The 12,684-nt window shown below is 36.3% G+C and overlaps 1 protein-coding gene across 1 annotated transcript; it reads left to right on the plus strand.

Moving 5' to 3' along the window:
- The first annotated feature begins 4,412 nt into the window (after positions 1-4,412).
- LOC140820423 (TPR repeat-containing protein ZIP4-like) lies at positions 4,413-8,509 on the plus strand. The gene is made up of 5 exons (XM_073180711.1): positions 4,413-5,805; positions 6,353-6,542; positions 6,634-6,666; positions 6,774-7,394; positions 7,824-8,509. Exons 1-5 carry the CDS (start codon positions 4,475-4,477, stop codon positions 8,487-8,489), a joined length of 2,841 nt encoding a protein of 946 aa, XP_073036812.1. The 5' UTR covers positions 4,413-4,474; the 3' UTR covers positions 8,490-8,509.
- Positions 8,510-12,684: the final 4,175 nt, after the last annotated feature.

Genomic DNA, 12,684 nt, shown 5'->3' on the forward strand with positions numbered 1-12,684 from the left:
TAATCCTTCAACATTAGCTCCCCCTCCATAGGTTACTCTGCCATATTTTTGTTCAACATAATCGATGAGATATTCTCGTGACCCTGTCATATGGCATGAGCTTCCACTATCAAAGTACCAGTAACCTGCAGTGTTAGTTTTTATGAAGTATAAACAACATTACAGTGAATTTTTACTTTTGGTACCCAGACCTGTCTTACTGTAGATTGATTCTTGGAGGTGTTGCGGGAGGTGTTGTACAACATTTGGGGCAACATTTGCCTCGGCTTTTTATTTATGAGGTCATCCCTGAGTTTATAACAGTAGGGCCTGATATGTCCAGGCTTAAAACAGTAATGGCATACATACCTGTGTTTTCTCTTCTTAGGAATGGGTGCAGCAGGTTGTTTTCTTGGTGGAGAGCTTTTGGTTGAAGATGTAGTTTGTGAAGGTGCGAATGTTTCAATTTTTCCTTTCACAAAAACAGTTGATTTTGAACACTCACATATTTCAAACACACTGTCTTTGAAGCCTAAACCTTTCTTGTCATCCCTTCCCATCAAGAGTATGGAATCAAGCTTGGATGTGTTTGAGTTGAACTTGGATAAAGTTTCTGTTGCCTTTTGAAGCTCTTCTTTGGTCTTACAAAGTTCTAAGTCCTTTTTGCTCAAAATTACTTTAAGTTTGGCAACCACAACTTTTAGATCAGTGTTCTCCTTCATGAGAGTTGAGTTCAACTTGTTTCTTTTGGTCCAATTTTCAAACAACTCTTCATAAAGCTTTTGCACAATCTCAAGAGTGATTTCTTCATCATCAGCTTCTACATCATCTTCAATAAAATTCCTAGGAGACGTGGATTTCAAACATACTGGTTTTGCGCAGATGTTGCGGCCAGAAGTGGCAACACCTAAAGGATTCACCTGCAGCAAGCGATTTTCTGTCAATAGTTCAGCCAAGGAGCTATGATTTTCTTCATCAGTAGAATTCTCCTCAACATCAGATTCTTCATCGCTTAGAGAAACATTGTAGCCTTTATTCTTGCGTAATCTGTTAGCACATTCATTGGCATAGTGACCAAAGCCTTGGCATTCTCTACACTGCACCGAATCATACTTCTTCGAATTAAATTGTCACTTGCCTTCATTCCTTGGTTGAAATTGTTTCTTGGCAGGAAACTTTTGTGGCCTTTCAGGTGCTGGAAGGATTGGAAATTTCGAAGATTGTGCATCCTTCTTCTTGTCTCTGATTCTTTTCAAAAAATCCTCGAATTTCTTTGTGATAAAGGAGATATAATCCTCACAAAGATCTGATTCATTAACTTCTTGGGATATTTGAATGAGGTCGTTATAGTAGTAATTTGAAGCTTGGAATGTAATTGTTTTCCCTTTATCCTTCTTGTGCATGTCCATGTTCATCTCAAAAGTGCATAGTGAACTGATAAGGTCTTCCAAGCCATTTGAGATGTGTCCTTGACCTCGTCTATTGCACAGATTTTTACGTTGAATCTTTCGGGCAAAGAACGGAGAACTTTGCTAACTAATCATTCATTAGAGATTGGATCTCCAAGACTGAACGCCTCATTTGCAAGTTACCGTATGCGATGATCATAATCCAGTATGTTCTCAGATTCTTCCATCCTCATCATCTCGAATTTGGAGGTAAGCATCCTTAGTCTAGTTTGTCGCACACTTTCAGAGCCTTCACAGTGCCTTTGGAGAATATCTCATGCATCCTTGGCCGAAACACAATTAGTGATAAGCCCAAACATATTTGATCAACCGAAGAAAAAATTGCGTTCAATGCCTTTGAGTTGTAATTAGAAATCTGCACTTCATCAATAGTCCAGTCAGTTTCCGGTTTGACTAGACTATCACCATCTTCGTCCAGTCTCCTTGGTGGAGTCCAACCGCTTAGAACTCGTTGCCATGCTCTCTCATCTATGGATTTTATATGAAACCTGATTTTTACTTTCCATAGACTGTAGTTGGTTCCATCTAAGATTGGTGGCCGAAGTGCTGCGTTTGCGAGTGATGGATCCATTTGAATAGTTCTGTCAAACAAAATAAAACAGAATCAGCACTTAGTATATTAAGAGTAGGCTCTGATACCACTTGTAAGGAATCTTGCTTGACAGATGTAAGGTTAAATAAGAACAATAGTGTAGCGTTATGAATTTGTGTTAATCAGAATTAAGTGTTTTATCAAATGTTACAAAATTTAAGACAACATGCAGCGCAATATTATATTTTGTAATACAAATTCACTTTAAATAAACAAATGGATGAGATTAAATTTGCACAAGTATCATTATGACAAAAATTAATCACTAGAAACCAAATCGTTTACAAAAACCTATCACTAGTGATTTAAGCAAAACTCAATTTTCTCAATACTTTGAGAAAATAAACTGCTTTCTAAAACAATCAATAATAATAAAACATCAATTAAGAAATCAAAAAACGTGATACCAAAAGAGGAGCCATGAAAATAATCAGCAGCCAACTTCGTTGTCCTCAACATTCAAGCCAACACGTGGTTGATATTGTTTTTCTCTGAAAGTCAGAACGTGCAATGTGCGTGTATATTTCGAGAAGAGAGAGTCGTAAGGGCTCACAATGTGGTCCTTGATCCCTTCTTTATGGATGTAGACTTTATCTCCACAAGGAAACCTATTTCATACGGAAAGTAAGAGTTTACTTAGAAATAAACTCTATTTAAATATTGATATCATATCTCTTTAAATCATTATAATAAATATCATATTTAAAATATATTTCCATAATTATCTCATTATCTTAGAAGGGCAAAATTCATATTAAATATTATACACAATTAAATCAATATGTTAAAAAAAATAGTTATGGAAATAATTTCAGTAAATAATTTAAGTCAAGAAATATATCAATTAAATTCGGAAATATTATTTCCCAACAAGTTTTGATTTTGAGAAATTAGTGTATTCATCGACTGCATTCGATAAACTATGATCAAAACGATGGGTAGATAAAAAAAATTGATTCGTATTAAGTAGATTATTGAAATAGGTATATAATTAATATAATCATTTTTTTAATTATCATAAAAGATAAGATAATTTTTTTTTTCATTTTTTGTAAATGAGAATTGAAATATATTGTGAATTATAAATTGAATGACAAGTAGAAGTAGTGCTTTATTTAAGAACATATTTCTTATGAAATTTTTTTTAAAACAAATCAAATGTAAAATTTAACACAAATGAGAAAAAAAACTTTTAAAAAAAATAGCCATATATAGAGATGACAATGAGACAAGTTTGGTCAACTCAAAACCCGTCCATTTAAGAAAAAAATTGAACACGATTTCACCCTGTAAAAAAAATAGCCAGATATAGAGATGACAATGAGACAAGTTTGGTCAACTCAAAACCCGTCCATTTAAGAAAAAAATTGAACACGATTTCACCCTGTTCCCAAACCCATCTTATCCAATTCTTGATAGACCTTGCAAACCTGTTGAGCATTATGCATGTTTTCGGTTCTTATAACCGCCTAAAAATAAATACAATCATAAGTTACAACACAAATATAATATTTTAGTAATAAAGGAGTAGGTCTCCTGTGAGATTGTCTCATGAATCCTAATCAATGAGACGGGTCAACCATACTCATATTCACAATAAAAAGTAATACTCTTAACATAAAAAATAATATTTTTTCATGGATGACCCAAATAATAGATCTGTCTCACAAACACGACCCGTGAGATCGTCTCACACAAATTTTTTCCATAATAAATTAACAACGAGAGAAGGGAAAAAAATATTATTAAAAGTTACCACCTAGCAATTTATATCATTCTTAAAAATAATAATAATTCAATATTAATACAAAACTAGTAATAATGGTACGAGTGTGTTTCATGTGAGACCGTCTTACGGATCTTTATCTGTGAGACGAGTCAATCCTACGGATATTCACAATAAAAAGTAATACTCTTAGCATAAAAAATAATATTTTTTCATGATTACCCAAATAAGATATCCGTCTCACAAATATGACTCGTGAGACCGTCTTATACAAGTTTTTGCCTAATGGTACACGCTATGCATGTTACCAAATTGAATTTTTTGTATGTACTCTGATATTTTCAAAATCAATAACAAAGTAGAAGAATAAAAACATAAAACAAAACATGGAAAATTGAAGTTGAGATAGTTTGGTGAGAGGAAAAAAAAATTGTCTTACGGTTTTTAAGAATATTTTAAAAAAAAAAGATTTGTGAATATTGTTAGAGTTGACTCGTCTCACAGATAAAAATTTATGAGATCGTCTAACAAGAAACCTACTCAAATATTAAATCCGACTTCACTAGCCAAATCACCATCTAAAATGTTTTATTGTTCTTTTTTTGTTTTTTACCTAAGGCCAAAATTGTTCTTCGGGGGTTCCTCTCCTTCGGAATTTCACAATATATAAGTTCAAAAACATTTCCCGCCAACTCCTAAGTAGAAAAAATGAGAATCTCGGAGAATTCCACGCCCGACCAACGCCATGGCATCGCTTCCGCCACCGCCGCGGCAGTCGACAGTGACCACTCTCGTGCACTCTCTAAAATAGAATCCTTGATAAACTCGCTCGAACGCCACCCCCCTTCGCAGCCCCTACTCGATTCATTCTCCTCGGATCTTAAACTCGCTCTAGCACTGATCAGTCAACTAGCTCCTTTCCCCAACTCCACCAAAATTCTAGTCTGGAAACTCAGCTACCGTCTCTGGAACGTGTGTGTCGACCTTTCCAATGCTTCTGCAGCGAAGATTTCCGAGGAACATGCCAAGCTCCGTCAAATTGCCGCAGATCTGCTCTTCCTCAATTCTGACGTTGAAGGGATACCTTCTCCGGCTATCAAGGTAGCTCTGTTCTTCTACAAGACTGGTTTGATCTGGCATGATCTCAAAAAATTCGATTCAGCGGAACACTGCTATGAAAAAGCCACCGATCTTGTATCAAAAATTGAGATTCATTCGATGTCTGACTGCGATGAACAAAAACTATTGCTAGATCTCAATCTTGCCAGATCACGAGCTGCGTGGGAAATCTCAGACAGCAATTTGGCAATCACGTTACTAAATAGGTCCAAAAATGTTTTATTTGGTATTGCAGGAAACTATAATGCCCTAGCTAATCAGTACCTGACGTTTGGAAAGATGTTACTGTCCAAAAATGAGGCTTCTACAGTAAATCAGTCATTAAAATTGATGAATGACGCCTTAGAATTATGTGAAAAGGGGTTAAGAGTAGTGAAGAGAACTGAAGAGACATTAAATTTGAAGGAATTGAGGTTGAAGACTCTGAGATTTATTGCTGCGGCTCATTTGCAAGGTGATGAATTTGAGAGCGTGTTGAAATGTGTGAAGGTTTTGAAAGAGGTTGGGAGTGATGGTGACCACCATCCAAGTTTGAGTGTGCTGGCAATGAAGGCGTGGCTGGGATTGGGGAGGTACGGGGAGGCAGAGAAGGAGCTGAGAGGAATGGTGCTGAATAAGGGGATACCGGAGGGTGTTTGGCTATCGGCAGTGGATTCTTACTTCCAGGCTGCAGGGACGGCTGGCACAGAGACTGTTAAAGGTGTGTTTCTTGGGTTATTGGAGCGATGCCATGTTAGTGCTGGTGCAGCTGTTAGGGTGATAAATAGGATAGTTGGAAACGGAGTGACCGGTGTTGAAGGAATGAAGGTGAGAGCCAAAGTTGTTGGCGAGTTGGTAGCAGATGAGAGGGTAGTGGCACTTTTCCAAGGAGAAGGAGCAGCAAAGGAAAGGACCACAATGCACGCTCTTCTTTGGAACTGGTAAATTCGAGTATGCCTTAAGAAGTGCATGAATATTAATCCATTATTTGATTTTAAATAAATTTGAATGCGACATTGTACAAAACTTCACAGAAGAATACGAATAAGTTACGCTTTGTTCTAGAAGAAGTGTCTCTTATACTTTTATTGTGTTACAGTGTCACGGGAATCAGAAAATTGGCTCTCTTCATAAGTACTATGCATTGTTTTCCTTGCATGTGATGATAGTTAGAATGGTCATGTGTAATTGCTTTAGGCTCTTTGTAAATCATGTTGATGCTTTCAACTGCCAATTCACTTTTTCCTTCAAATCACAAAAGAAATGCATGTTTATGTGTATGCGTGTTGTTTTCATTTAATCACTGGGGCTTGAAATTACGGTATTTATATTTTGAATGCCATCTCTGACCCAATCAGGAGAAAAATAAATTAAGTTGTCCTTAGATTCTTTCGGTTTTTCCCTTTTCTTGCTCTGTTTCTAGAAGAACTGTATCACTTGATGCAATACCAGGTACCGGTTAAGTTATTTCAAAACCTACCATTGCAGTGCCACAGATTTTTTTCGATCGAAAGATTGTCTATTCAGTGCCGATATGTTTGAAAAGGCTTTGCTGTATGTCCCTCATGGCATAGAGAACAGAATTCTTAGAGCGAAGGGATTTCGAGTTCTGTGCCTCTGCTATCTGGGACTCTTGCAGTTAGATAGAGCCGAAGAATACATTAATGAGGCGGAAAGGGTATAACAAAAATCAATCAGTGTCAACTAATCTCTCCATTATAAATATAAAATCTCTCAATTCCTGTTGTTTTTGTTTCTTTTTGTTGCAGCTGGAACCCAATATAGCTAGTGCTTTTCTCAAGGTATAGTTTTCCATAATGTTGAAAGTGAATCAACTTAAGCTCGGGTGACACTTAGGACTGTGTAATGGATTGTTCTGAAGTAATGGCTTATATTTTGTGATTTGCAGTTTAAGATCTTCTTGCAAAAAAAAGATCACAACAGCGCCATAACACTGGTGCAATCGATGCCCAACTGCCTTGATTTCAGTACAGATTTCCTCTCCCTGGTAGCCCATGAAGCCATTTCATGCCGCTCCTTTTCTGTTGCCACCGCCTCTCTGTCCCAACTCTTGAACTTTCATTTCTCAGGAAAACCGATGCAGACTAGTGAAGTTGTGGTATTCCGCACATTAGTCACAATTTTAAGTCAGGACCAGGTAAATTACTCTGATATCCTGAAACACATGAAAAGAGCTCATGCTCGTCAATCTGAGATTGGATCTGACCGTTTTTTCGGCTCGGGGGAGGTTGGAAAACGAGAAAAGAGTTGGTTTGCAGCAAATGCTTGGAATTGTGGTGTAAGGACTGGACAGGAGAAGAATTATGAGCTAAGTGCAGAATTCTTCAGGTTGGCATCAGAGTTATACGGAATTCCGGAGGATGGTAAAGCAGAGAGCAATGATGCCATGCTTTGTAAATCGATAGTACTGACTGTATCCGCCATTATAGCTGATGAGAAGCATAAGAATGGGACACTTCTAGAAGCTGAAGTCAGAGAAACCATATCATTGTTAGCCAGGGCAGGAAAGGTAAACATCTAAATATGTTATAAATTTTTGTTAATGTTGCATTTGGGAAGGGTATAAAGAATATAGATACAAAATACGACGAGTCGAAAACAAATTAAGATAAAAGACAGCAGGATACAAGTGTTGAAGAACAGATTAGAAACCATAACATTTACTCTGGCCCCTTTAACTTTTAAAATAGTTATCACTAGCCAAATAGTCGAAATTGTATATGATGCCTACCGACCATGTATACCACATTCTCATTTTTTTTTAGTGTAAATTTTGGATGTTTCTACGGTCCTTACAGACACCCATTACCGAGGAGGCTCACATATTAAAATTACATCTGACATGATATATATTTTAGCATTCACGTGAACTCTAGCTAATTTTCAATCCAAAAACAATCTCTAAGTTACCCATGCTTTTACCAATTCTTTGATACAGATGCTAATGTCAACCTCAGGAACCATGAGAAAAAGTGAAGATTATGTCGCTGATGCAATAGAGCCCAACTTCCTCTTCTTGTACACATGGAGCGCTTTCCACTTGCACTCCAGGTTAAGTGACACAGGCAACCAACAGCTACTATTAGTTAAAAACTTTGCCACCTCCAAATCTTGTGACCCAAAACAATTACTTCAAATCGGCTACGAAGCCTCACAAGGATCACAATTCAATCCTGAAGTCTCCATGTTTGCTTTAAATGCCTGCCTTTCTTCTCTTCTCGTCTCCCCTTCCCCAGATTACCAAACTGTGGCTATTGTCCTACGGAAACTAATATGTGTTAGCACCATTTGTAAGGGAGAATCCGATGATGACTCGACATTTGAAATGTATAAGCAAGCATACAGGATTATGGTTGGATTGAAGGAGGGAGAGTATCCCATTGAGGAAGCCAAATGGCTTGCCACGACAGCATGGAATCGAGCTGCTCTCCCATTGAAGATGGGGCACGTTGATTCAGGCAAGAAATGGATGAGTCTGGGATTGGAACTAGCAACAAAATATCCAGAAATGCATGGTTATAGAGCATGCATGGAAGAGTATATAGCATGTTTTGAGACGTTTAATGGCGGGGACGATGCCGAGAGAAGTATGATGGCGTCATGAATCATGATATATGAACGTTGGTAATTTGTCTCTATAGAATATGATTTTGTACAGGATTTAGGTGTTGTTTCATTTTGAAACTCTCTCTTTTTGAATTTTCAGTACACAAGCCATTTAGAAAATTCTTGAGTTAATAATTTTGGATCACAGTTGACAGTACCAGTTCATGTGTTGATAATGTTACGTGGATATATGTTTGCAAATGAGAATTTTGATTGAAGAATACAGATTTCTCTTAAATCGATATAATCACTAACGCTTGATATCCACCAACGTTTAATAAAATATTAATATTCATCCGATGTTAAAAGTTTTAAATTTTAATTGAAAGTAGTTCTCTATAAATTCATCCGTAAAATATTTATATTCCTCAAAAATAATTAAAATGACAATTGAAACAATTTCTAATTTTTAAAAAAAAATTAATTGAATTTTTATTCAAAATTTTACACCAATCATGTATGCCCGACAATATGTTTAAAACCGTTGTTTTCTAATTCTAAGAGCATCTCCAGCCCTGGGCAGACTTTCCTTCTCCAACCATTTCCTCTGCGCTAATTTGGTGAAGAGCTCTTTATTTTATAAATATTATTTAAATTATTTTAAAAATTAGATATATTAGTATAATATTAATTATATTATTTTAATAATTAGATATTTAAAAATTAAAATTAAAATAAATCAAATAGATTGGTTGAAGAATGTCCTCGTTTGTATTAGATATTTAAAAATAAAAATTAAAATAAATCAAATAGATGGGTTGAAGAATGTCCACGTTCGTTTCAAAAAATAAAATAAATTTAATAAATCAAATAAAAAAATATTACGAAAATATTCTTTTTTAAAGTGAGATTTAAAATAGATGAATTGAGATGAATATTGTATTTGGTGCAGAAATTGCTCTTTTTTAAATAGATTTTTGGGTTGGAGATGACCTAAAGAAAGATGATTCCGCAACCAAACCGCTTATACAGTCTTAGATCAGTTTTTAACGGTTTTGATCACAATCGATTTATTCTTCAAATTTTAAGATTAAAAAATAATGTATAATATGTGTTACAATCAAACTAATTGTTCAACAAATATATTTATAAAACATAAGTGATATTTAGTTTTATTAAATAAGGATTAAATTTAATTTATATAAATCAAATTGTTTAATTACAAGAAAATTTAAAATATCTCTAGACTAAAATATCTTAAACTTTAAGATTAATTTACAATTCTTGTTGTGGTCGGTTTCTTATGTTTAGGTACTAATTCCCGCAAAAAAAAAATATTTTGATTTTTTAGAAACGACTCTTTTATAACTGATGTTGGTCGGGTAAATTGGGTGAGTTGGGTGAGTGATTCATTGAGCTGGGTAGATTTTTCTCGGGCACAATAGAGACTCGACAGATGATTCTCGGGTTGAAGAATCTGCATACTTTAAGCGCAAAAACGTTAGCAGGGCACCGGAAGGTATTCCGACATGGTCATTCTGACGCTCAAATCAATCAAGAATCTTTCACAAAAGAAAATGCAATATAGAGAATGTATATTGAGTACTCGTGCAAAAGATGTTCAGTGAATAAAATACTTAATGATCAAGTAAACCTGAATATTTATAGGAGAAAAAATAATTACGACCTTACTTTAAGTGCTCGGTTGTTACCTACATCAAGATTGTTGCACATGTCCTACCTCCTAACATTTCCGCTTCTGATAGCCCATACTACCTCTAGTCCAGTCACATCATTCATATGTGCGCTGAATGATATGCCAATGATTTCGAAGTATGGCATCCCTTTGTTGTCATGGAAATTCACACTTGTACCAAGGTGATCAGGTAGATGGCCGTGGGGTGAGAACAAGGTCATGACCCCTGATCCTCTAATATGCGTTGGTCTGATCAGCTTCTTTTGGTATCACAAACCCATGGATGATCTATAAAAGAGTGCTCCCATCCATGGGTTGGCACTTTGAATCTTTCAGGGGTGTACAGTGAGGAAACAACCCCAGGGGGTATCCTTCTATAGTCGGTCTTCTAACCTCCCTAGCAGGTCGCCTCTTTCTTTCTTCAGGGCCTCTGTCTTTAGCCTTTGAGCCTGTTCAATGTTAAGGTATTTCTCCGCCCAGGACAACATATTCTCAATATCTCGTGACAATTTTTTTACCAGGGATATGAAGAAATCCCCTTCCTGAAGTCCCCGAGTTAAGTCAGTAATTTTGTTCTAGGGGGCACAAGAAGTTACTTCCAGAGTATCTGTGGGGACCCGGACGCTAATTCATTTTCTTAATCGTTATTAATATCAAATGTAACAATTAAGTAATGTGGGACATAAATTTTTATTTTTAAAATATAAATGCGGAAACGTAAAGTAATCAGTCTGATATACATATCAACTTAAAGTACAAGTCTTGTACAACATATCTTTTTGTCAAACTAAGGTTCAACATCTATACATCAAGTGTTGAGTCTTATTCTATTTCTGGGCTCGGATCTCCACGCTAACTTTAATCTCTCATCCTCTTCTTGTTCTTGATCCTGTCCCACCTATTGTTATGCACACATACAAACACAACAATAGCCGGATAAATCCGGTGAGAAATACATCCCAGTATAAATAATGTATACATTCAATCATATAAAGAAATATAAAGCATGAAACACATATCAATAACATATATCAAAATCTGAAAACATGAAATGATATGACACTGTAAATCAACTCGTGACTCATCATCTCAGACTCGACTCATCTCTAATCTAGGGATCTCGGTTCCTGAATATTGGCACATATATCAAATATCAGCGATAGGAATAAATCAACTCCTAAGCAAACATCGATAAAAACCAAACATCCAGTGTCTTGGCATATCCGCCAAAGACTTGGCATATCCGCAAATGACTAGGTGTCTCCGTCCATGACTCAATACACGCTTTGCTATAACTCAATAGACTAAGCATATCAATCTCATAAAGTGCAAATATCAATGCAATAATAAAGTATGTGGTTTTTGGGAAACTCAAGTCCAATCTGACTCGAGTCGATCTCCCGGTTAACATTGTTTAAACCTTTTTTCTGTCAATCTGACGAAGTCGAAATCTCAAATTCGAAGCCTGTCAATACTCAATCTGGCAATGACAATATCGAATATACTGTATCAATATACAACTCAAATCAAGACATTTCAGTCTTATCAAATTCTGACGGCACAACAGTATAATTTCCAAAATACCGGTAATACAAATCAGTATATACCCATTCCAATAACTCATAATCAATAACAACACAAATCTGATATCAAATCTCAATCAAATTAATTTTTAAAATCATAACAATTTCATATGGTATCCTTTCTTCAATCCGGTTTCGATTATACGACGTCTACTATGTCAAGAACATAATATATGAATCATATCCGATTCCTTCAATATCATATTTTCAAATCATATCAGAACATAAGAAAACTTATGTCCAGTTGAAGCTCTTGTCAATAGAAACACGGTGCTGAAGTCGTATTGAAATTCTGACGGGCGGATCTTTCACAAACTTCAAATTTCTAAAATAAAAGGCGTGAGGATTTTCTACAACAATTCCTCGGCTCTTGCTGATTTTGAGGGAAGGAAGGAAGAATTTATATATATTGCATGTCAAGGGGCAAATGGCTTCATCATTGCCCAACACGTCTCGCGCATATGCGCGACCATCCTCGGCGCATATGCGCGAGACAATCTGTCCCGGCGCTTGTGTCCTCGGCAGCTTGCGCATATGCGCGCACTTCTTCCGGGCATATGCGCGAGGTTCTCTGGACTTGCACTTGGCTTCCTGTATGGCTCGCGCATATGCGCGCCCTCATTTCGCGCATATGCGCGAGGTCTTCTGCCCATCTCGCACATATGCGCGCATCGGTGTCGCGCGTATGCGCGAGGTGTTCTGTCCTCGTACATACAATCTCATTTAGTGTCTCTGAACGATCCTTCATAATCATATCAATTCATCAATCAATAATTGCAAATTAACAGATAAAAAAATCCCGGGCATCACATTTCTCTTCCCCTAAGATACGATTTCGTCCCCGAAATCACATGCAATCAATTCATATCTGTAAGAAGGTATAACATAAACTGAATAGAAAACTCACATCAGTTAAATAACTCTAGGAATCTCTGTCTCATATCTGACTCAGTATCCCAGGTAGCTTCTTCGAT

Source organism: Primulina eburnea, unplaced genomic scaffold, assembly GCF_022965805.1.
Source record: "Primulina eburnea isolate SZY01 unplaced genomic scaffold, ASM2296580v1 ctg1038_ERROPOS4800000, whole genome shotgun sequence".
Taxonomy (NCBI): domain Eukaryota; kingdom Viridiplantae; phylum Streptophyta; class Magnoliopsida; order Lamiales; family Gesneriaceae; genus Primulina; species Primulina eburnea.